At 40.9% G+C, this 26,955-nt stretch overlaps 1 protein-coding gene across 1 annotated transcript in view; it reads left to right on the top strand.

Moving 5' to 3' along the window:
- Positions 1-26,955, top strand: part of LOC121297170 (SH2B adapter protein 3-like) — a 60,490-nt gene that overhangs the window by 18,812 nt on the left and 14,723 nt on the right. The window contains exon 3 of the mRNA XM_041223267.1: positions 23,530-23,631. Within this exon, the coding sequence (XP_041079201.1) occupies positions 23,530-23,631 (102 nt within the window). The remainder of the gene's footprint in view (positions 1-23,529; positions 23,632-26,955) is intronic.

Genomic DNA, 26,955 nt, shown 5'->3' with positions numbered 1-26,955 from the left:
CAACAGGCTGTGTAAACAAAGTCATGTACAAATGGCAAGAGCAAACAAAGGCAATCCTTATAAAAAAAAAAAAAAGTAAATAAAAAGAAAAAAACTTGAAAGAGAAAGTGTTGTATAAACTGTTACCCTACCCTTCCCAACAGTATTTCCTCACAGTTGTCTTTTTCTTTAGTAAACCAGACCAGTGGGTGAAGCTGATGTGTTTTTTGATGATTTGGTGAAAAGTCTAATTTCCTGCTTTTACTGGGGGCTTTATCACATCGATTGTGCCAGTCTGGTTCATGTTGAGTCAGTTGCGCCTGGCGTTTGCACTTTGGGAAGCCCAGACTGGGACACCTACAGACGTGACTCCACTGTTGTATCATTTACCCACATGTCTCTGTGGGTTAGTGACCCTCTCTCCTAATTCCGTCATTAAGCATCACAGCTGCAAAACACTAAGTAATTAACACAAAAATGAAAAAGGACTCTAAATATCCTCATAGCCCTTAATATCTCTTGTTCCACAATGATGCAGAGCACTCACCAGTTTATACACAGCTGTTTTCTACGATTCTTTCAGTTCCATTGCTAGTGTTACACAGTACAAGATAACTGTGTCTCTTCCACATGCAGTGTCTATCTTACTTATTCTATCACCCAGGAAGTATGCACGCAAGTAGAAAATACTTTTTTTTTTTTTTAATTTTAAAATGACATATGTTAGTTTTAGATAAAAAAAAAAAAAAAAAAAAAAAATCAATTACGCATAAACTGTGTTCAATAGAGAGGTCGCTTTTATCTCTAGACTTCCGTAAGCTTCCAAGAACGCTGCCCAGAATTCTTGGAACGTCGCTGGGTTTGTGCACGTTGTTCACGATTCAACTCTGCGAAAAGACTCGGGGGTTGGGAGTGTACAGAATTGGGTACACACATTAACTCCAGATATATTGGGCTGCTTGTAAAAGGAAGGAAAGATTTTGCAGTTTGTGTTGGCATCTGTTCAGTGAAATCCATCGTGCTGCTGTAGCAGCAGCTGGAGGTGGTGGGTTAGAGAGAATCATTCTGATGAGTGATGTATACAGTTCGCTTGTCTGATTTGAGCAATCAGGACATTTCAAACCAAAATGAAAAGACCGCTCAGCCTAGCATTGAGGTTGATGCTGCACGGTTTCTTTCAGGGATTGCATGATGCTGGGATGACTGTCATGCGTAAGGGATGGACACACATAGCATAGCTGTTTGAGCCATCCCAGATTTTACTGTGAGCTTCATAAGCGTTTTCCTCCCCATGATTTGCCAAATTGGGCTCAATTGTCTCTTGCAATGCTTAGCACACAGTTAAACCAACAACGACTCAAAACTGCTATGCTCATGGGAGATATTTCCCTCCCTGTACAGCATTAGGAAGAGTTCCAACCAGGATCTACAAACTGGAAGGGAAAAGTTTTTCCAGGACACTGCTAGCATATCAATTTCAAAACATATCACCGGCTGGGTAACAGTATTTTAAACTGCAAAACTACAGAGTTGAAAGGCATGAGAGCCTGACCCTGCTTGAGCACTGTCTTTTTGATCACACTGAAATAATCAAAGCAGCTCGCTTGCTGTTTTCACCAGACCTGTATGATGTGCCAGAAACAACTTCAAAACATGATAACACAATTGAGTGAGCATTCCAGTTTGAAGTGTGACCATTGCCCTGTGCAGCGTATGTATAAACCAGCAGATGTTTTCCTAATTCATTTAGATCGACATCATACGAAGTAAACAGATTCTCATGGCACATTTTTTTGTGACTTTTTTTTTTCTCCATAGTAATTATGGATTTTGTCTGGCACATTTCTCACCTCCTACAGTGACGCATCACTCCATAGAATCTAAAGCATTTCCAACTCAAGATTGATGTGAATATAAAATAATAGAAAACATATTGACTGTCTAAAATGTTTCCTGTCTTTAAGATCTGCTTGTATTTTCACTAAGGATTTTTTTTTGTTTAATAACATCACTCACAACAACAAAAACTGAATAGTGTCCAAGAGCAGTGTAAAACTGAAGGAACACAAAGCCACTTTTTCAAGAACAGTGGCTTGAAACCAGCTTCCAGGAGACCGGGAGATCTAGTTTACTTAATGTTGCCAGCTGTGATATGGACAATGGCAATGCATTCTGGGGTTGATTTGATATCAGGGATGGAAATAAGACTCCTATTGCATAACAGTTTTATTACATTCCAGGTTTTATTACAAGTTCGATTAGCCATAGTATGTTTAGGTAACTAGCTCAGGTCTGTCTTCCTGAACTCACTCTAAAACCAGGAAAAATTATAGAATTAGCTGCTTAGAAATATTCCAGTGTACCTACTAAATAAATAAATAAATGCTGGGGGGGGGGGTAGTAATTGCAAAAAGTAAAGCTGTTACTTTTTTCCTCTGAGCATAAAATACATGAAGAGGGAACAGCGTTTCGTTGGGTTACTGTTGTTATCTGCATCGAGAAGCCATAACCACAGACTTGTCTACCTGACCTTGTTTAGCAGTTTGGAAAGTCCCTATTTTGCAACTCCAGTCCTGGTGCTGCTGTGAATTAACTGAGGATCTGCAGGAGAGTTACTGAATCGGACTGATTTGCTATAAGGAGGCCCTAAAGAATCTGCAGAGTTAAAATGTCAAAAACGGAGGTTCATCTTTGCGTGTGATTTTTTTTTTTTTTAAATCTTTTTCAGGTCTTGTGAAGTGAGCCACAGCTCACCCTACTGTAAGCGTTGCCAAGTGGGGTCCATGCGGTTCTAGATACGCACATTTTGATTCAGCTTATTTTAGTACACACATTTGTAACACCCTCGGACTTCAAACCACAGCAGGAGATTATTTTTTAAATTTATTTACACATTTTAGCAGGCGTTTTTTTGCACATTTGACCACCACTGAATAACTTAACGCTGGGCTCTCGACAAATTGCTCCTGAGCAAAATGGGCTTCAAAGAGCTATACAATAAGACTCTCATTATTTAATGGTGCAGGTAAATAGTTTTATAGGGTTGCTCAAAATGCAACATGTTAGCACAGAAATACAGAAGCAGTGTGGTAACACCTTGTTATCAAGACTCTTTTAGCTTAAAGCTGGACAGCTCTGACATAAAGCAACAGATGTCTTGGTGCAGGGCTGGAGGTAGGACTGCATAGCAGTTTGAGCCATTCCTGATTTTACTAGGAGCTAGCCTACAGAAACCCAGGAGATGAAAGGCTCAGGTGGAATGTTAATTAATGCATAGAAGTCAAGTTTGGAATGGCACAAGCTGATGTACGCATTGTGGGAGCCTGACATTGCTGCTGTGCAACAGGAGCTCTCTCTGTTACCCTGGCACTGTATTTAATGTGCATTAGAAAACAATGCAGATTTTAAATGTTTAGGGTTCTTTTCTTTCTTTGCTGCTCATATCCAGAATTGCCAGGAGACCACAGAAACATGTAGGTGTTTTTCTTTTCTTTTTAAGTTTGCAATACCATCAGTCTCTCTGTGCTTTCAGAAGCAATGCGGACCACTTGGCAGATATTTGTAATTTCATACAGTACTTTCACTGTCTTTCTGAAACTTTATCGCCAGGGAGGGGAGAGGTTAGGGTGCATCCCCTGCTGTTATTTTCAGCACTTGTTTGATTCATTGTTCTTCGAAGGTGCTGATATGACATGGCTCTCTGCCTTTTTTAATCCGATTTCTGCTGGTGAGAAAGAAGAGTGATCAGGCAAGGAAGTTTATGTGTTTGTCATTTACTAACCTCAACTTTTTTCCGTCCTGGGTCAGATGAGAGAGAGAAAAAGCAGCTATTAAGAAGTAGAAGCGGTGACATTACCACAGCCCCGGTGCAACAAGGCTGAAAACACAGTTTCTTATTTTGGAAACTGTGTTGCTGGGATGGAGCGAGCTGTCTTTTGATTGGGTTGCATGGAAATGTCAGAGGAAAAGCCTCACTCTGATTGGTAAACTCTGACTTGATCTCTAGCCTGTGTTGTGACTAAAGAAAAAATAAATGTTGTGTGGCTGCTTCCATTCTCTCGCACTTTTTGATGTAAAGATGTATGTATTGATTGATTTATTGATTGATTGATTTGTAAAAAGATTATTTTTAAGACAAGGTTGGTTGTGGCAGCTGTATGTACAGGGTGCAAGATAGAAATACCTTATTAAAACTACTGTATTTGTGACTAAAATATAAATGTATTAATTTCTTGTACTAAAAATAAAAAAACCCTGAATGTTATGTACCAGTTAGACTGTATAGAACAGGGCCAATTATCTTTGCATATCCATTTTGTACAAAATGCTTCATATGATTTAGAACAGATATAAAGATATAAAATGTGTTGTGTTTTTTTTTTTTTTTATTGCTGATTGCTGAACTTTTTTTCACATTTTGTTGTGCCTCAGAGTTTCATGCATTTAAATGAGGATTTTTTTGCCACTTGTCTACCTACCATGTTCCACAATGTTAGGGGGTAAAAAGTTTTTGTTGAGAAAAAAAATGATATATTAAAAATACAAAACTGAAAGATCATACTTGGATAAGTCTCCACCCCCCTGAGTTAATACTTGGTGGAAGCACCTTTGGCAGCAATTCCAGCTGTGAGTCTGTTGGGATTGGTCTCTGCCAACTTTGCACACCTAGATTTGGCAATATTTGACCATTCTTTACAAAACTGTTCAAGTTCTGTCATGTTCCTTGGGGAGCGTTGACGGACAGCAATCTTCAAGTCATGCCACAAATTTTTGATTGAATTTAGGTCGGGGCTCTGACTGGGCCACTCAAGGACATTTACCTTTTTGTTCCTTAGCTACTCCAGTGTAGCTTTGGCTGTGTGCTTTGGGTCATTGTCATCCAGAAAGGTGAACTTCCATCCCAGTTTCAGCTTTCTTGCAGAGGGCAGTAGGTTTTCCTCAAGGACTTCTCTGTACTTTGCTCCATTGATTTTCCCTTCTATCCTGACAAGTGTCCCAGTCCCTGCTGATGGGAAACATCCCCATAACATGATGCTGCCATCACCATGCTTCACAGTAGAGATGGTGTTCTTTGGGGTGTTGGGTTTGCACCAAACATAACGCTTTGCATTTAGGTAAAAAAAAAAGTTCAATTTTAGTTTTGTCAGACCACAAAACTTTTTGCCACATGGCTACAGAATCTCCTGAGTGTTTTTTCGCATACTTCAAAAAGGATTCAAGGTGGGCTTCCTTCTTGCCACCCTACCATACAGGCCAGATTTGTGGAGTGCTTGGGATATTGTTGTCACATACACACTTTGAAAGAGTCTTGGCCATAAAAGCCTGTAGCTCTTGCAAAGTTGCCATTGCATGGCCTGTATTCATTCACAAAGGAGGTTTTTAGTTGGATGGGTGCTTACAAACACATGTGTATAACCATGAGGTTGCATGCAGCAGGCAGTCTGTAGTGAAAGGTAGTTCAGTGACATGTTTATGTACAGTCCTGGTTTACAAAAACAACTAGACTAGTTTGTGATTCCCTAAAGTGGTGAAATTTAAGATCAAGAGAAGCAAGGGTGACCATTCAAAACACCGCCAACACCACCACTTGCATCTGAAGAAACAGGAGCAACCCTGGAACTGTGCTTTGTTTCATTAATGGACCCCATACAGTCATAGTCTAATATCACACTGTGTGTGCACTTCACAAACACCAGCTTTAATCGCAGCCAAATGAAGGTCCTTGGCCTCGATGCACTCATGGGCCCAGCACTTTGTCTGCCGCTGTGTGTGTTTGTGAATTCTTCAGTATTAATCACTGTGCTGTTTTTGAGACCTGGGCTGTCTCTTCTCATGGCTGTATCAAATGTGTCGGTATTTGATGTGGAGAGATGAGATGTCTTTCTCAGCCCTGCACCCTGCCCCAGTTCTGAAGGTCGCTGACACACACTGATTAAAAGGGGCAGTTTTAATCGCCTGCCTTGCAGCCTTTGAGTCTCCCGATACCGTGGAAGAATGTCTTTCATATTAACCAATAGAAGGGTTCCTCAGTACATAGGGGCATGCTGCAGGGTTCCTTTGGGGTGCTTTCAGCATTAGGAGTGTCTTACCCCCAGACAACCTTGCTTTACCCGTGAAGGCAGCTCTATTAAAGTGGACTTCTGCATTTCGTCCCTGGAGGCCTACAGGACGGAATTAAAACCAAGCCCTGGTGAGCAGTAGTCCACATCACAAAACCACCAGCCACGCCTACGTCTTTCAAATACATATCTTTTAACATTACACTGTATTTATTTTAATGAATACTATTGTTCATTTGGTTGAAGGCATAGACAGTTTGAATTATAGGCATTTTGAAGACAGTGAAACCTGTGAAGACAGTAGGGCTGGGCTCCAGTAATATAACATTGTCAATAATGTAAAGAGATAATGCATTACGAGGGCCTGCATAGGCTTTATCACAATTGTCTATGTGAGATCTTGATGTTATCGTGGGACAGCGTGTTGCTATGACAAGCCTAAGTGATTTCTTAGAAATCACACATTTACAGGTGAACGTCTTGCATGCCTAGCCACTGATGAAGCCTCCAGATAAGAATTTGAATTATATTTCACTTTTTGCAATCTGAAAAAAAAGAAAGTGTACAAAATTGAAGACGTAAGAAAGAAAAGGTTTTTAAAAAAATCTTAATTTCAGTATGTTTTGGCAAAAGCCCTTCATCAACTGTTTAAAAAGAATAGTACACCTTTATAAAAGTGTGTGTGTGTGTGTGTGTGTGTGTGTGTGTGTGTGTGTATATATATATATATATATATATACAGTACTGTGCTAAAGTTTTAGGCAGCTGTGAAAAAATGCTGTAAAGTAAGAATACCTTCAAAAATAGACATGTTAATAGTTTATATTTATCAATTAACAAAATGCAAAGTGAGTGAACAGAGGAAAAATCTACATCAAATCAATATTTGGTGTGACCACCCTTTGCCTTCAAAACAGCATCAATTCTTCTAGTTACACTTGCACACAGTTTTTGAAGGAACTCGGCAGGTAGGTTGGCCCAAAGATCTTGGAGAACTAACAACAGTTCTTCTGTGGATTTAGGCAGCCTCTGTTGCTTCTCTCTCTTCATGTAATCCCAGGCAGACTCGATGATGTTGAGATCAGGGCTCTGTGGGGGCCATACCATCACTTCCAGGACTCCTTGTTCTTCTTTATGCTGAAGATAGTTCTTAATGACTTTCGCTGCATGTTTGGGGTCGTTGTCATGCTGCAGAATAAATCTGGGGCCAATCAGATGCCTCCCTGATGGTATTGTATGATGGATAAGTATCTGCCTGTACTTCTCAGCATTGAGGAGGCCATTAATTCTGACCAAATCCCCAACTCCATTTGCAGAAATGCAGCCCCAAACTTGCGAGGAACCTTCACCATGCTTCACTGTTTCCTGCAGACACTCGTTCGTGTACCGCTGTCCAGCCCTTCGGCGAACAAACTGCCTTCTGCTACAGTCAAATATTTCACATTTTGACTCATCAGTCCAAAGCACCTGCTGCCATTTTTCTGCACCACAGTTCCTGTGTTTTTGTGCCTTGTTTCCACGTCGGAGGTATGGCTTTTTGGCAGCAAGTCTTCCATGAAGCCCACTTCTGACCAGACTTCTCTGGACAGTAGATGGGTGTACCAGGGTCCCACTGTTTTCTGCCAATTCTGAGCTGATGGCCTTGCTGGACCTCTTCCGATTGCGAAGGGAAGTAAGCATGATGTGTCTTGCATCTGCTGCTGTAAGTTTCCTTGGACGACCACTGCGTCCTCAACGTTGCCCGTTTCTTTGTGCTTCTTCAAAAGAGCTTGGACAGCACATCTGGAAACCTCTGTCAGCCTTGAAATTTCTGCCTGGGAGAGACCTTGCTGATGCAGTATAACTACCTTGTGCCTTCTTGCTATGCTCAGTCTTGCCATGGTGTATGACTTTTGACAGTAAACTGTCTTCAGCAACCTCACCTTGTTAGCTGAGTTTGGCTGTTCCTCACCCAGTTTTATTCCTCCTACACAGCTGTTTCTGTTTCAGTTAATGATTGTGTTTCAACCTACGTATTGAATTGATGATCATTAACACCTGTTTGGCATAATTGTTTAATCATACACCTGACTATATGCCTACAAAATCCCTGACCTTGTGCAAGTGTACCTAGAAGAACTGATGCTGTTTTGAAGGCAAAGGGTGATCACCCCAAATATGGATTTGATTTAGATTTTTCTTCTGTTCACTCACTTTGCATTTAGTTAATTGATAAATATAATCTATTAATTAATATTAATGTCTATTTTTTAAATCATTCTTACTTTACAGCATTTTTTCACACCTGCCTAAAACTTTTGCACAGTACTGTGTGTGTTTGTGTGTATATATATATTTTTTTTTTCTCCATGATCTCTGATCTTTTATGAGTCCACTTTTAATTGGATACGAAAGCTGTTCTTATTTGTTTGGACATATGGATTTAAGAAGCACTGTGATGTTTAATGAAGTAAGACATTTTTGGGACAATTTCATCATGAATGTTGTGTAACATGCCAATACAATTTTATTCAATTTTGACATCGAGGCAAATATAAATACAAAAATAAAACTTGTATTCCTTTGGTACTCCTTTATAAGGTTATGGTGATGCAATAACTGTAAGTAAACCACAATATGTTTTTTTTTATTCCTCAAGAAATGTGTCCTGAAGAGAGAAATATAAAATATGTATGTGTTTAGGTAAAAGTGGCCTAGCAAAAAAGTGTATTCAACTTTAGAATTATTTTTGATTAACAATGCTGTAATTTTTAATAATAATGACATAATACATAATGTAATTATTTTTAGGGCTATAAAGTGGCAAAAAATGTCTTAGATAAAGAATACGTCATCTTAAGGGAATCTGAAATCAGTACACCTGCCAAAAACCAGTAGGCTAACCTTAAAGCAATTTGTGTGATTTGTCAGACCATCCCTTCATAGTTTTGTGCGTACGGACGCATGTTCGGAGGCCCAGAACAGCAGCCATTTGAGACTCTTTTGTGGTTGATAGTGTTTGATAATACAAGCCAACCCAACTCGTCAGAATCTACAGATCAACCCTAACACTTCACTTTCTCTGAATAACCCTCTTCATCTTTTCAAAGCACCTTTAACCCCAAGACCCATTGCCGGTTTCAAATTCAGCGGAAAAAAAAAGAAAAAAGGCTTCAAAGGAACAGGTGACGTGGCTTCTGATCTTGACCTACTGAAAACGAAGAACTGTGAAGCAGTTAATCAACATTTAATCTAAACTGAGAGAGCTCAGATACTCAGATCATTCAGTACATTATACATGTGCTTTGTTGTTGCTATAATAAAGTGAATTAATCTGTGTTTTGCAGTGTTGGGCAAACACCCTACTAGTGTTATTAGCTTCTGCATTGCCTCTTGTGTTGCACTGTTTCGAATGTGTTGGTTGCACTGTTTCATTGAGCTGGTCCCTAGATTGTTCTTCTTTGTGAGTTTGACACAATCGATAGGTTTAAAGAGTAGAATTGAGCTTGAATTTTATTCAAGCTGGCTAGATTCTGTCCATTGCTAAGGGACACACTTTGTCATAGCTGAATTCCCTTTAAACCGAAAGAGACAGTACACTGCGCCTTCCGATGGGAACCGGGTCGACGTTGCTTCCCGCTATCATTCCAGTGACTCCCAGCTCTGGGATTGCTCTGTGCTTTTAAGAGTGACCTCATGAGGGACTTCAAAGCGATGGGCAGACCTCAGCGCTGCAGGGAGCGCTCACATAGAGCCCAGTGTTTGGCTTTGCTTTTGCAGAGACTCTCAGTTGGAATGTCACCAATGCGGCTTTCCTTTGAACCCCCGGATTATGAGACATGAGGAATGCTTAGAGCCCCTGTTGTTTTAAGATCTCTCTGTGATTTAGGGAAGTCACAAGTTATTAAAGAAGGAAGAAAAGAAAGAGTTGCACAATGGAACTTGACAGCTATGTTTGTATGACAGGGAAGCTATCACTTCTCCTTCTGTTAATTAAAAAAAGAAAAAGACGAGTGAATAATAATATCCATGTAAATGTAAATGGCGGTGTACAAAAGTAGGGAAGATTCCTCAAGGGCTTCAGCACACTTTGTTTTATATGTCAGGGAGCATGGAGGATCATGGGGATGAATATCAGTGGCAGAGACATGCTCAGTGGCCCACCATTTGGGTTGTTCAGTAAAGACTGGAATTGAAAACAGTGTTGCACAATTATGATTCACCCTGTATAATAAACAGAACAGCAGTAAAAATATTAACAGTACATGAATAACATGGAAGGGCTGTATTCACGATAGGCTGCTGTATATTCTTATAGGCGTGCAGTTGGATTGCTAGCATTACAATAAAATATTGTAACCAAGGGCGGTGCTTTCCAAGACAAGGTCGATGTTGTTTGTACAAACTTATTGCATGTTACCCTTTTGAAATGTAAAGCACAGTTTCCGACAAGTAAGTGTGCATTGTGCCAGTAGATACACAAATAGATAGTTTTACTTACTGTATTATTACACCAGTGCTGTTTGCACCAGGTGTTATTTTTTGGAAGTGGAGCAAAATCTTAATAAATCATTAGTTGTTTTTTATTTTTGTGAGAAAAGCGGGAGGGGATGGGGGGGGTCGGGTCACGGACATTCCGAAGGAAATATGATTTGTTTGGTTTCCTAATCTCCCACAGTGACAGCAGTGCTGCCCTTGTGCGCGCTGTGCAGCGTGGTTATACATGCAGCTCCTTCAAACCAAGGGTGTTGGTCTTTTTCTCATTTACAAATCAATGCAGTTAGCCTTTTATGACTAAAAACTAAACTTTGTCTCAATCCTGGAAGTGTTACACAGTGCTGGGGAATCCCCTGTTGCATGTGTGATTTGTTTGTTTTAAATCTGAAAGTGTCTAAACACTGTGGATGTCTTTGGCACTTCAGTGCAACAATAAGATTTGTGCCGGAGTGACAACATGTCGAGTTTTGCTTTGAAAAAATGATACTGATAGCTCTTGTAATGTTTCACGAGATGTATGTTACTAACAGTCATGTTCCTTCAGTATAACGATATCAATGTGTGCATATTTAGTGTAACACTGAAAATGATTGAGGGGCACTACAGCTTGAAGGGAATGCTCACTTTGGAATTCTGGAAGTATGTCAATAGCTAGCTTGTGTTGTCAGCTGCAGTCTTTGCACGCTGATGATTTAGCAACACAACTTGCTTTGCCAAGCCCTTCTAACAAAAGCGTTACTTTTTTTTGTTTTTATCGACAACTAAGGTATTTTATCTGCAGGCAGCTGAATTCAACTGAGTAAAAAAACAAAACCAGCGTACGACATGTTTTTAAGCATGATTCATTACTGAGTGAGATGATATTTCAGAGGCCGTCGTTCTGAACTAATAGGGAGTTCAGAATTGTAGAGAGGGTTCACATAACCAGTCAACTTTGAAACATGAGTGGGTGAAAGTCTTCAAAACATTAATGACCAGGAGATGACTAGTTTGAATCAATTAGGGAATATGCAACAGTACTTTTATTTTAAGACAGCATTCTTACCTAGCCTTCACTCTTATGTGTGTCTTTCAATTTGTACACCCTGTGTGTGTGTGTGTGTATAGATATATACATAAATAAAAACAGAGTGCTCTCGTCTGTTTAAGAATTATAAGTGGGAGTGGCAGAATTATACTGGGTAAGCAATGTGCATTGAGTTCTATTAATTGTATTTTAGCAAATATGTTTTTCCTTATGTTAGAATCAGGGGGTTTATGGAGGCTGTCTGACTATCATTCACAAATGCACTAGCTTCAATTTTGTATTAATACTTCAAGGATGGAGATAAGTCTCCTATTGCATAGCTCTTTGATCCATTCCTGGTTTTACTATGAGTTTCATAACCTATACACTGTGGCTAATCAAGCTCGTATACCTGGAATAGGTGAAACTGCTATGCAATGGGAGTCTTCATCCCTGTAGTTGAGTACAATACAGTACCATGCAGATGTTATGTTTCCAGCAGAAGGCACTGCCTGGTTTTAGCTGTCTTAGCAGGTACCTATCAAAGACAGTGCTGGGCACACAGAAGCTCAGTAACCGTTGTCAGCTCTGAACTAGGACACAGTGGACACCGGTCTTGCATGACATTGTGATGTCGTGGGCACTTGAGTCCTTGTGTTACATAGCCCTCTCTGCTGGTACTGTTCTGCATAGATCTAGAGAGATGCCAGGATATGAGCTGCTAAGATAAGCGTTTCGGTACCTGTGGCTAGAATTGTATTGTCAGATTGCATGTTAACTGATAGTGCTGCAGAGTTCCAGCAGCATTTGCATCAGATTTTATGTCTGTCACATTCAAATGCAAATCCTGTTCCGATTATGTCAAAATATCATATATGCAAGCAGGGTTACTCTATTATTATTACATCACCCATGTTAAATGAGTCTGTTCATTGGCCAGGTTAGCTGGTGTTGCATTTTCAGTGATCTCATTATTCCTTAGTGTGGGCAGCTTGCTCTGGCACCCGCTGGCCCAGCTTATGGCTGAGTTGTGGGGCTGCAGCTGGTTTGCCCATGAGGTCAAGAGGTTAAAGTCGACTTGCTTGGTGGTTGGAAGCAGGATGAATAGGGTACTTTAATGAAGCTTAGGCAATTCTGCACTTTGATCATTCACTTTCCACAACGTGGCTGATTGTTTTAGAGCTCCTGTGTAATCAAAGTAGCTTATTTTTATACAAGTATTGAGACAAACACTTTTAATGTTCAAATGTTGTTCATTTTAAGTATCAGAATAAAAAGCATTGTATTACTGTAGAAACGGTATGGTGTAGGAGAGTCACAGAAATGTCTTAGAAATGAACTGTGAGCCCTGACTGAAACTGTGACCCAGGTAACATTATGATCACAAGCCCACCCGTTCTTGGGAACCAGCACTATAGGGTTTGTTCTGTATGTAATTGCGAGATGCTAAACTGCCACACTGCATTGTTTTGAAACACAGCAATTTGTGAGCGCTTGGGTAAAAAGTGAATCAGTCCTGTGAGGGGCAGCACATTTGCACAGATGTATGTGCTACATATGTGTGGTTGGTCCTTTAGGCTGTATTCTTTCCAGATGTATATAGTATTTGTTGTAAATATGCAGATTGCATTCCCTACAGTAGTGTATAAGGATTGCTGTCTCTGTTGTTTCTGTTATAGTACCACACAGAGGAGAAATCGATAGATGGAACAGCTTGTTTGTCTTTATTCTGGTTTTTTTTTAATAGTTTTTTTCCTGCCCTGTTCAAACAGAACTGAATTGTGCTATATCTAAAACATAAGCTGGTCTTCAATTCATAAGTAGGCTTTTCTTGGTCTGGTTTTAACAGCATTTAAGGGACTGACTTTTTGCAAGTAAATAGTGCAGTGTTGGGAATATGGGGGGGCCGGGACAGGCATAAAACCCTTACTATGTAGGATTAACAAAAGGGTCAGTCATAGCACTCTTCAGATGGTAATGAGCCACTTCCACTAATAATTCAACCCTTAAGTAGAGCCTCAAACACCGCCCTTGAATTGCACATATCTGTGGACAACTACTTTAATATATATATAGACACACATACACTGATCTCCATGTTAAAGTGGTCAATTTTACTAAAGCAAACGGTAGAAACATTTAATCAACACCACTTTGTTAATGGGCTAATGGTTTTAAACTGAACTGGCTGCTCAGGGGTTACAACAACATAACTTTTAATGCCTGAAAAAGTGCCATCAAAAAAGCTGCTGTCTAATTCCATCTTGATACAGCATCACTGGGCAATTGTAATTTTGTTATGTATTGATGATTATTTTTTTGGGGGGTGAAACCGTTTTAGGGACAATATTTTCATCATGGACATAAATAAAGTAACAGCTTTCTTAAAAGATGATTTAAAACCGTACGGGTCAAGGCACACCTAGAGTTTCTGTGGTCTGTCTGGCAGACACAGTTCTCTGCTAGTTGACTGCACTTTTTTTTTTTTTGTCTTGTTCAGTACTGAGAATTTTTCATTCTTGGTATGCCTTCGAGTTTTATCTGGAAGAGGTGAGAGATCAGGTACAGGGTTTAATGGATTGGGTGGGTTGATAGCAGAGGAGCAACCTGTGGATAAGCAGTCTTGTTTCACATCCCTACTTAGGTCAGCTTATCACTTCATCAGACCGTTTGCTTGTCACAGATAGCAGAGAGCTAATCCACCAGCGACTCTCTCTGTAAAAAAAAAACACTAAAAAGGGACTTTTTAAAGTTCAGAGAAAGACATTTTTCTCATGTAAGCGTTTGAGGACTTTGAGAAAAGAAGAAAGAAAAACTTAAAAGGCTCATTAAAGAAAATGTGCTGCGTGCATTTCTTTCAAGACCAAGCACCACGAAAATGTAAAGTACAGCCACGCTTTCTGTATGTCACTGCATCTGCACTGAAAAAACAGGACTGTTCACAGATTTTTAACTCCTTATTTAAACAGTAAAGTCTGTTTTTTTTTTTTTTTTTTAATAAAGCACAATGCTGATAATCATGAAACAGTTCTGTCATTTGCCCCTGACTTGACCCAGGAAGTGATTTTCATCATATTAATGCAAATGCTATACATCAATATGTACATTTAAGTTATCCATCTGAAAATCACACTATGATAAATGACCAAAACTTGATCTTGAAACAGGATTTCATACTGTTGTCATTTTCATATTTTCTTGTCAAAATGAAATCTTTCATGTGTTAGGATTTTTCACATACTGTACACACGGTTTATTGTAATTCAGTTGACTTAAAGGGCTAATGAGGGATGAATGCATTTTTTAAATTCTAGTGCAATGTACACCTGATTTACAGATCAAATAAATGCTTGGCTTGGGGCTGTTCCATTGGTACGAACAGTGGGGGATCTGTTTAAAGATTACATTACAACTACATCTTTCATTTTATTTTAAATACAGCCGCTCGCTCAAGTCACGACAGTTTGGTTTTGTTCAAGTCCCTGGCGTAGATTTTCAGCTCCAAATCATCCTTGCAGAATGAAAAAAACACCAAAAAAGTTAGTAAAAACCAGAAATAAACAACTCGGGCATTCCATGTAGACGTAAATAGCCATGTGTGGTTTCGTATTGTCTTTAGAATTGTATGTGGTGTGTTTTTTCCTTTGAGAACAAATTGTGCTAATGACATTTTGGTGAAAGTAACTTTGAGAATTGGAGTGCAAGTGCAAAACAAGCAATAAAAAGGCTATTGATCCTGGGCCTGGCTGAGGCGTGAGAGTGGAGAAGGATAGTCCTGTATGAGGTGTGACTGGCCTGGAATATTAATGCTGAGCAGTGGGAATGACAAAGGCAGCACTGTGTGTGTGCGTGTGTGTGTGTGTGTGTGTGAGCTTGCCTGCAGCTGTGACTCAGCGAAGCCTCAGACACAGCTGCAGGCTCACACACTGTGCACTGTAGGAAGGGGTTTCCTGGCCCCCCAGGCCCTCAAGGGCCTCAGTGAGCGAGTGGGCCCTCGTGGTTAAACCAGGCCGTGTTCCTGTGGCGTTGTAGCATCTGCATTCCCTGTGGTGACAGCGGAAGCCTTATTTTTTTTTGTGCGGAATCGACTGATCATTTTATGTATGTATTACAGTGTACAGGAAATTTGAATTTCACAGAAACAGTCTGTGTGGCCTAGTCTGTCGTTAGCTGTGTCTGCAGGAGTGTCAGCGACATTTCTGTATTTTTAATGTGGGGGTGGGGGGTGGGGGGGTGGTGGTCCTTTGCATTAATTACTGTCAGGAAATGAAAGCAAGCCTGGTTCAGGTTGTTTACTGTACATGCAGTGAATAAATCTATCCCCCATTTAAAGCATATTCATTGGAGTCCACTGTATACTCTTATTTTTATTACCATAATGATGTTTCTTCTTTGTTACAGTAACTTCATTGCTTAGACTAGAGGCTTTAGAGAGATGATGGACTGTGGAAATGGAAGTGAATCTATAGTACCATTATTAAATAGGAAAAATCGAATACTCTGCATAAGGCAACGTGGTGAAGCCCTGCCCCTTCCCTGCCTTCAAGGGGAGAGGAGCTGTACTCTGGGCTGTGTTTTGTTTGGTATCACCTTGAAGTCACAGGAAGTTCAGAAGAATAATTCTAGTTCCTATATAGGTCAGCCAGTTTGCACTTGACTTGTTGATGTGCTCAAGGTTTTTCCCCCTTACCAAATTGTGAAGTGAAATATATGATGTTTTTACAAACTCACTAACGACAAGCAACCCCTTTCATTTTCTACGCATTTGATCTCAGAAATGCGAACATGTGTTCCTGGATAATGCCTTGGGTAGATACTGTAATAAGGTCACAGGTCTTATTGCAGTTTCAGCATCACTTTTGTGTTTCTTCAGGGTACTTTATCAGTTTACAGATCTCCTGCTTCCATTTTCAGAATACCTTTGCAACAGAGCATGAACTTCTTTACATTTGTTGTGCGTGTGTGTACGTGATCGTATGTGTGTGTACGTGTGTGTGTTCTGGTGGGTTTTTTTGTTTTCTGTCATCATGTATCCATGAAACAAAATTAATTGAGAAGTTAAAATTTAAGTGCTTACCGTAACTGAAGCTCATTAGAACCAACTGAATCAGCTGGCTTGGCAAACATTCTGAGTTTCTATTAATTCTTTGCCTGTGTTTCAGAGTCTAACTGTTTCCATGTTCCATCAGCAGAATTTTAAGTTCTAAACAAAAAAAAAAAAAAAAGAATGCTTTTTTAACAGTTAGTATAGCATGGGCTGCTGTATTGTGCTGTAGCAGTGTGTTGTATAGTTTTGGTTTCTTTGCAGCTTCTTATTGATGATGGTGCTCTAGAGGTGTTACACTGGCCTCATTCACATAAATACAGTATGCTGAAAACATAAGAGAATGCTCTGTAAGTAGTTGTTAACTGGGTGTATCTCTGTATAATTATTGTATGACTTGCTTTCATATAACATGCTGAAAACAAATTAGTCACGGTAACTCACAAGTTAAAGTGAATTGAACTTAGAGGACCTAAAACTGTACATAATAACATTTCAGTTACTGACCCTTTTTATGAAGTAACACCTGCTCAAGAAGGCTGTGTTATTGCCCTGTATGAGAGTCGGAGGGTTGCTGTACGGTTATTAATAGTCACTGTGGAAGTGTGAGATCAGCTCTTTATCATGTGTTTCTCGACAGGGTTCTGACAGAGCGACGGCTGGCGTAAGAGCGTCGTAGTGAAAGCCAACCTTGGCAACGTAAACTCACAGCATGTGCTGGAGCAAGCTTTCCTATTGCTTCACACTTTGAAGTGAACAACCACCCAGGCTAACCTGACACTGTCTGCCAAGTCAATCAGTGACACAGTGCTGCAGGGCATCAGTGACAAGTTCACACGTGGTCTTGTGTTGAATATTGCAGCAATGTGCCATACATCACGCTGTTTAATTACAGCTGTGGCCAAAAGTTTAGCATCACCCTGTACAATTAACTAATACAATCTGCTGAATAATGTTATGTTAACATATTGAATAACGTACTGCTTTGTAGTTGTCCGTATACGTATCAAACAACTGACACGCATTGAAAAATGTGACATTTCAAAATCTGAAACAATGAAACAATTCCTTGATGACTGACTAGAGTGACTAGAGTTTGATACTGACTGCCCTGGGGAGAGTCTTGTGATACCTTAGCCCTCTTCTCACCCCTGCCATTGTGTTCAGATGGAGAAACCAGCAGTCAGGTCAGAGCTGAAGTTAGTCAAACAAGTATTTGATCTGGTGGCTGTTGCATGGGATAAAGGAATACAGAGCAATGCTGGGGCTGATCAGGCTTGTGTTAAAACCTGGAAAGGGTGAAACTGCTAAGCAATGGGATTCATATTTCCATCCCTGCATAACACGGACAACACAAAAGTGACATGCCTACCCAGTGCCTAATGTGTGTCTTTAAAGTTGACTATATTTGCATTTGCAGCCTGCTGATTTGTACGTGTGGATTCTTGGTCCCAGCTCATAAGAGTTCTCATCTCCCAGACTCAGCCAGCTGCACAGTGTAGATTCCTTTCTGGCTTAACAAACCCTTGTTGTTTCATTTCTAATCAAGGCTGCTTTAGGGGGATTTTTGCCATTTATTGTGGGTTCTTATGGTCAAGAGATCTAGACCAGGCAAGACCACCCACACCTGCTGTCCTCTGCACAGAGAGGCCCCCACCCCAAGGAAAGGGATTTGACACTGAAATGGGGTCTGAGAGGAATGATGTGTAGGAATTCAAATTGTATTCCTCTTAAATCCTGTGCTTTAAACAGTTTACATGCTGCTCTGCGCTATGCAAACACATTACCCACAAGGAATAAACACCTGATGAAAAAACAGTAAAAGTATTCCTTCCTATCCTGCTGCCCCGATAAACAGCCTTGCAGACCGCACAGCAAAGACTGTGTGCAGCCAGGCCACAGTGAGCCACAAGGGAAACTCCTGTGTGGCTGTGCTCCAGTGTGCACAACCTGTGGAGCTGCTTTGCAGTTTGCCCTATGTGTGTACCATAGTTTACCGTGTTCTTTATTATGCTTTATCATACAACACTGCGCTTTACAATGCTTTCCTGTGCTTTACCGTGTTTGTTCAGCTTTCTTATGCTCTACTTCTGGAAAGCTTTATAAGGGAGCTGCCGATGTACAAGGAGTATTCGTTCACCTGTTCTATTTTAAATGCAAGATTTACAGGCTTGATTACACCAATATTCACTGTATTTTGGAAACAGTTCACCTGGAACTTTGCCAAGGACATTTGTCCTAATGAGTTAGGGAATGTTGTATCTATGTTGATCATGGGAGAAAAGCGGTCAGGGTCTCTAACTGTCAGACGTCATTTACACCACCCACAAGGGTTCGACAGCTTGTTGCAATAAAAGCAGTCAATCTATGTATGCAGACATTCAAGCTCACAAACCCAGCCTAGTTGAAACTAGAGCAGGACTATACCAGTGTATTTGTATAAACCTTGGTAACTGAGCGTGAAATCATTCAACTGTTCTGCCTTTTGTATCTTAAATGGCTATTGTACCTGAAGTGTCAGTATTGGTTAGGCTTCAGATTGATCTAAAGCCATTCTAACATACAAAACATGCCACTACTTTCAATGCAGTGCCTTCCTCTTTGAAACTGCAGCTCCACAGCAGAGTTCCTCAGCGGACCCCACATTTACATGATCAGGTTTTAAAATAAACCATTTCAATCCTTTATTTTGCTTCTTGCTCTTTGTAGGAAATTCATTCAAGATGTGAATACTTTAAAGAGAAGCTAGACCGAAAAGTTGCCACAGCTGACAAAGGCTCGACTATCCTGCTGAAATGGGAAGTGTTTCTTGGCTTCCTACTCTTTTGTTAAAGGAGATGTCAATTCAATATTTGAAGTTATAATAACCTCTCGCCCACGAACACATGTGCCAGTCCCCAGAGTTTTTAAAAGGGAGCCCAGTTCCGGGGCTGGTGAGACCAGACCTCTTTCCTGTATTAACTGACTCTGCATTAACTGTTTTTCTAAGGAAAGCCTTGTGGTCACACTTTAACACAGACGACCCGACATGAGCTTTCAATTAATCTGACATGAGCTTTCAATTCATCTCAGTCAGCACTCCTTTTTTATTTTATTTTTTTTCAATTTAATCATCGCCAGTGGTTTTTTACCCTGGTTTTTCTCCCCAGTTTGGAATGCTCAATTGTTATTTGTATCCCGGTTCAGCACTGCAACCCCCTGGCGACTTGGGAAACAGAGGCGTGTCCTCTGAAAACGTTCTCCTGCCAATCTGTCATTTTTCGAACACCGGATCCACAGTGTGGCCACATAGTGCCAGAGGACAACACAGATCTGATGGCTCCACTGCAGAACCGCAATTGCCCTATCGGCCACAGGGGGCGCTGGTGCGTAGTGTACTGTTTATTCCCCTGCAGACCTAAGCCCTCCCTACCCGGGCAGTGCTCAGACAATTGTGCGCCACGCCTAGCAAGCCCAGGTCACGATCGGCAGTGACACAGCCTGGATTCGAATCAGCGATCTCCAGGCTATAGGGCGCACCCTGCACTCCACGCGGAGTGCCTTTACTGGATGCGCTACTCGGGAGCCCCCTAGCCAGTACTCATTTTTAAATTGTTAAGAAAATATATTTGGAAAGATTTTCTTTTCCTTTATTTGCAAAGCACCGTTCTTCTCATCAAACAGGGTTGTAATTTTAAATTGATTGCCAGCTAGGGACAACTTTGTTCCCTTGCCAACATGCGTTCCCAGTTTTAGCCTGCAAGCTTCTCCTTTTTCATGCAGGAGAGATATTCGACGAGCAGCTAACTCTGCTCCCAGGAATATCATAAAGAGACTTGATTATAAAATTAGACAAACGTTCCTGTGCTCCCCAATGTTTAATTCAGTAGGATTTCCATAAGATTCAGACAGAGCAGAGACAGCCTCTCTTGGATAGCTGGCACCTCACTAAACCCAAATTCATTATCAAGCAGCAGCAGGAACAACACTTTTATTGACAAAATTTCTCAGACCGGGACAGTCTTTTGAATTCTTTTGAGAACTCTGCAGCTGTAGTTTGGGTTGTTGACTCACTTTGCTGTGTTTGATCCATGCCTGGCAATTGGGCAGTATGGGCTTGGGTAGTCTCGGAATCTGGCGCTTTACCCTCTTATTCGGTTTCTAAAACCAGTCCAGCCATATTTTTGTGATCAGACATGTTGGTGAAACAGAAACCTGTTTAAAACTGTCCCCTGGGACTGTCTAGGGCAGTTTCTCAAACGAGAACACCATGGCCACATCCCTCCCACTGCTTCCCTTTGATACCTTCTATTGGCAAGCATAGTGTTGGTGGTGGCACTCAATGACACCCAAAATAGTAAGCACCAAAGCTCTATGCAGACAGATATCCACATGCGAAAGGTCATTACAGAATGAGATTACAGAGAAGGCTGGCTTAAAACTGAATGAGGCAGATGCAGTAATAATCCATGGATGCCACTGGCTTTATCTATTCACTTAGCCTCTGAAAAAAAGATGTTATTTTCTAAAGAAACAGCAGCAAAGAGGGCTTGAACCCAGAACTTGTAACCTGGCTTTTCCACCGCGCTGACATGTGACACGGCAGTATCAGCGCTTTACATCTCCCAGGGTTATCATCGGGCTGAGAGGCTCACTGTCACGCTTCCTGTAGCAAGAAAAAAAGCAGAAGCTTTTCCAGGAAAAGAGAGCCCACTACTTCAAAGTATCTCTTTTTGTTTAATCATTATTTCTCTCTTTTTATCTTCACCGCGATCTGCTCAACGTTTTACAATACAAAAGAAAAAAAAATAGTGCACAAAAAAGACCTGGATTGAATTAAAACTGCAATAGCATTTCGTCAAGCACTTAATCCTTTTCGTCTTCGCTTTTCTGCACTGTGTGCTTTGTGTGGATACATGGTCTGAAAGAGTTACAGTACAATACATTTGAATATTTTTCATGCAGTGTAATAAGCATGCTAGGTTTCCGTGGTCCTGGCCTCACTGGCGCACAATGGTGCTTCCCTGCAGGGCTGCTTGGCTGCTGGACTGGTGAATTTATAGACCATCGTAAACTCGTGCCCCTTGTGTGGATCTCACATATTTACTGGTTCTCTGAGACCCGAGCCCTTCACTTCTAAACGGGTCTAAGTAGGTTTCCATGGCCACCCAGACTGTAGACTCCATAAACTAAATTGGTGTGTGTGCCTAATAGGCTTGTAATTAACACACATAATCTATCAGGGTTTTTAATGGTCACGAGGGAATGTGTAACAGTGGCATGTCAATGCCAGGGACAGTAAATCAGCATTAAGACTGAGGTGGCAGCACAAGCAGCCTGGCACATGGTTAAAGGAGCTCACGTCGGAGTGCTACTCGGGCACAGGCAGGGCTTCACTGTTCTGGAACCCAGGCTCCAGCTGGATGCTCTCGAGTAACGTTGGCAACTGCTGTTTGTTTTAATGGTGTGGTGTAAGGTTGCAGGCTTGGTGCAATTGAGAGGCTGCTGTCTCCACTATAATGATAATATGGGGATAATATAATCATTTGTCTGTTTGGGATTTGGTTATAAATTGCGCTTGTGGATCATTTTATATGACTGGATGCATTTAGGATTCAAATGAGTCGTTTACAGCAGTGTATTCACCAGATCAAATTAGTCTTTTTGTAAAATCCTACAGCAGTGCTGTCTTTGAAGACAATGTGCATTGTTTAAGGAATGGCCCAGATTTACATTACTGCTTTGGTGAAGCAGATTAGTAAAAGGATTAATAGAAACTGATGTGGAGGATTCATTGGGATAGATTGTAATGGGCTTTTACCCTTTCATTTCAAATAATTACAACAAATGAATCCACTTGTTCATTTACAGCGCTTCCACACATTTGGAGCCTCCGATTATTTCTTATTAGGTTTAGTAGTCCTTTAGATCCCAATATGTAATGCAACACTGTGATCATTGATTCATGCCACAAGATGCAGAACATGATACAGGTGCTGGTGGCTCTAGGAATCTACACAAGGGATACCCACAAGCATTCTAATATCTGAAGGATTAACAGTAACCTTTTTACTTTTTATTCTTTTAGCAAAAAATCATTGCAATTCTGGATTGCTGGGCTCTCAATTTAGCGACTGTACTATGTTTCTCAAAGATCAATTCATTAAATGAAATTACATTTATATTTCATTGTATTTTGTTGTAAGAACTGTGTCGACAACCAAAGTATATTCAAATGCATTTGTGTGCATCCAGCAAGATTTTCCAAACCCGCCTAGCACAGGAAATGCTAGTCATTGTGGAACACTGCGTAAATTATGAGCTGGCTAATTGTTTTCAGCAGTTTGGTCATGAAGGGGGTGGTTATTTTTCGCTCAAGGGTCAGAAACAATGGGGTTTCTTTCTGTGAGAGTTTAGTGACCGAATTCTCAAAATAATTCTTCTCCCCAAGGACCCCTGTGAGCTGAGCGTTTTCTGAACTTGAGAAATCCCAGGACTGTCGTTTAGAATGCGTGTGTGTGAGCTCCAGGGAGTAGCGTTGGAATGTTTAAACAGCTCTCCCAAAGCAGGCAGGGCTCACTGACAGGCTGGACAGCCCTTTGGATTTGTTGTTGTGTTTGGAGAGTGAAGGGGACAGGGGACATGGGACGGGGGGACGGGGACAGGGGACGGGGACTCTGTGTTGATAAACCATTTCAGTTTCCCTCCAAAACTGTGGTACTGGGTCTAACCTGGGCGTAAATTATTCTTTCGTTTTTGTTTTTTGTTTGTATTTACAAAGTACAGGTACCATAGGTCAACCTGTGGCTCACTAGTGCCCATCTTTAACTGCAGACCTGTCATTTTAATCAGTCTGCCCCTGGTCCAGGTCTGCATTGAAGCATTTTCTTCAGATTAGCCCAGTTGCCAGTTACTGTAGTATTCATCCAATGTGTTGCTCTGAAGGCTCCTCTAATCTCTTCCAATGGGTTTCTCTCCTGTCACAGAGCACCAGACCCCAGCTGAAGGCTCTCTGCTCTGATATAACTGAGATACGGAGGTGTAACCGGCTGGAGATGCCAGACAACATGAACACATTTGTTTTGAAGGTGAGTCTCTTCACAGCAGCACAGCCACCCCAGCGTGCTTGCATGTGCAGCATTGCAATAGCAAGTTGTATCCAGGTATCTGGGCTTGTAACGAAGTGGCCTGTATGAATTGAGAGTTTCATGTGTCAAAGTAGCCAAACAGTGTCTACAGTGAGAGCAAACTATTCATTTCTATTACGAAAAACATGTGCATTTTTTGTGAATGTAGATAATAATACGTTGCACTGCATTTAGATGTAGAGAAAAGTATATTAGTATTAGTATGCTTTTATACACTTATCAGTAGCAGTTTTACATTTTTTGTTTTGCTTTCCTGGGCTACAGCTGAACTGTCAGACGTCTTTCATAAGCACCTGTTGCTGGTAATATTGGGAGCAGGGGGTGGTGCTGAGGAGCTGTTAACAAACGTGAGATCCAGCCAGCGAGGTGCGTTTTCTTATGAAGCACGAAAAAGGAAAAACTGAAGAATGTAAGAACATTCACTAAAGAATCCCATTGTTGTAGAAAATGTAACAAACAAAAAACTGAAGAAAAAAAAACAAGCAAACAAACCAAACTAGCCCGTAAACACAGGAAATCAGATAGTTGCCTAATCTTGAAGCAAGGAAGAGGAATTTCATTCTGAAATGCAGTCTAGCCAGGCTCTGTCCAAACAATGGAAGGCTTATTATTGTACCACCAGACGCAAGTCATCGTCTCTTCTGCTACTACAAAGGTGGCGCGGAAACATGAATGTAGGAGTAAAATTCATCCTAATATTATCCGTTCTGATGTGTGACAAACTGAGACTTTCATTAATGAGACATCATTCAGACCCTGAAGGCAGACAGGTTACAACGCTATTTTCTTTATACAAAATACACCTTACTTTTGGTTCATTAACCCACCTGTGTCTGAATCAATAAAACCGAGTTTGCCGAGTAACACAAACTCGGTGGCTCTCCCTCTCTTCTGCTGCATGGAAGAAGACAGAACGCTGATTTGTCTCGCACATTATTCCTTCAGATTATAATAAGTGCTTGTCTATTATTCACGTCGTTATTTGTTTAAATTTCAGGGGCGATTTTCACAGAGCTCTTCTACTAAATGTAGCAGGTAGTGCTCTGCTGAGTGGAGGTTTCGCAGGAGTGTAACATCTGGAACAGACTGCTCTTCCAGATCGTGGGGAGTCTTTGATCTACAGTCCTAACTCGCTGCTTCCCCTGGCAAAGGCAGGGTACACCCAGGATATGATTCTACGCATTCCATGGAATTTACTAAAGCCACACTCCCATCGGGGTCTGCAATGCTGCATTAGTCATCATGCCCAGAGCAGATGGGATGTTAAATGCTTTTACTGCTTCAGTAGTTTAATATAAACAGACAGTACACCAGTCAATCAATCACTGCACAACATCCATAAAGGGAATGTTGCATTGGCTGTGACGGTCCCACGGGTTAGGTAGCCATAACCAGCAGGGGCTGTTTTTACAGTGACCAGGTGTCCAGTGAGCTCCAGCAGACACCTGCAGGGCTAGGCCTTTGTCCTGCAGAGGCTGGTGGCTCGCAGACATCAGCTGTATGAGGCCTGGGCTCTAAATAGGCAATTGGATTGGTCATTGGACATTACGAGCAGGATCGCATGCAGTAACGCAGTAGGTTTGATGTGTTGCAGAGAGCTGATGAAGGACAGCCGTCAACAAGTCTCGATAATGCAGATGTCATGTATGATGTATCAAACCGCTGCAGGGTCTTTCCTAAACCTGGATGTTCTTTATCATCAAGCTGCAAGATGTATCACAAATTAGTCTGAATCCATGCTTCTTTGTTACTGTATGCTAAACTAGACTGGTTACCACATGGTGCCCAAAGATTATCTCTTGCTGACCACGTCAACGTCTTCACATAGCCTCCTCTGACTACCTCAACACCTTGGGGATTCACTGCTCATCCTGGGAAGTGTTGAGAGGTTGGTCTCTCTCTGATCACAGAGCAAGCTGCCACCCTGCCTTGCATTCTTTAAAGTGCCATTGTTTTCATGGATCATTAAATGTGTCCTCGCTAATGACAGTTGCTAACTGCTGGCTTTGATCTGGACGGCTGCCTTTTTTTCTGTGTTACGTATTGAATGTGTTGCATACCATCAGTAATTCGCTGCCTCCTGCCTCTGGACCTCATTTGAAAATCACACCTAACACCCACTAGGACAAATTCACAAAGCGTTTGCTCCACATTTAAAAAAACAAACAAAACAAAAACACTTGAATAAAATAACGAAGAATGTTAATGTGAGAGCGCCTTCATTCATCCATTCTGATTCTAAGAAAGGTTCGTTGGAGTAAATGCTTCTGTGGGTTTGACCCGCTGTTTGGAGCAGGTCCCTATAGTTATTTAGCAGAGGGTGATTAGACAAGCTTTGTACTATCACTCTTAAGGTACAATAGTACAGTGAAGATGACCTATCTGCACAAGTCTTTTAAAGTTCGGTGTAGACAGCCCTACAGTAGACTAAGCAGGGCTCTTTAATTCCAGTAGCACACATGGTGAAGGCCAGTGTTCTGAAAACCCATGAGTAACTTTAATATCAGCCACAGCGACTGAATCTCAATGTCGTAATGCTGCTGGTTACTTTACAATACGTCGAATTGCACTGGGACGTGTTTTAAATGTGTTTTTAACCGTTTTATGTTATCGTTCGGCGATATTGATTTAATCGCTTTTTGATCAAAGAGAGTGGCACAGAGAAAGCTTTGCCACATGAGAGTGCCTCGTCCTGCCAGAAACTCCCTCGCTAGTTTTTTTTTTTCTATTTTTCGAACAAGTACAGATTCACTAACTTTCTGCTCTCCATAAGCTATTTCAGATGCATCTAGTGACCCTTAAATTTGAATTACATTTTTTAAAATGTTTTTACATGGATACATTTTATATTACTTGCATTTGAAAAAGGTGATTTTCCCCCCTATTTCTGACTGTCCCTACAATATGTTGTGTTACTGTAAATGTTCACATCAGACTTTCTCTGTGCAAATATATGTACTATTGGTAACGAGGTATTCACTTTAGCTAATGTTAGCATTTAGTTTTATTATCTAAAGCCCATGTACAGTAACACCAGGCCTCTTTTCAAGCAGGCTGTTTTCACAAAGCATCTCAAATCATTACTTTGTTTAGAATGCGTGACTTGAACTGTTTACATGGTGAAAATTGCTTTTAAAAATGTCGTTTAATAAGACGTTCTCAGAAAAAGTTAACTGGGCTTTACTGAAATAGTTTCTAATCGTGCTGTAGTGTGCACTGCACAATACAACAGTTGTCCAAGGATGGAAATAAGATTCTTATTGC

Source organism: Polyodon spathula, chromosome 22 (genome assembly GCF_017654505.1).
Source record: "Polyodon spathula isolate WHYD16114869_AA chromosome 22, ASM1765450v1, whole genome shotgun sequence".
Classification (NCBI taxonomy): domain Eukaryota; kingdom Metazoa; phylum Chordata; class Actinopteri; order Acipenseriformes; family Polyodontidae; genus Polyodon; species Polyodon spathula.
Note: the sequence above shows the minus strand (reverse complement) of the source record. Positions and strands in the feature narration are given on the sequence as shown.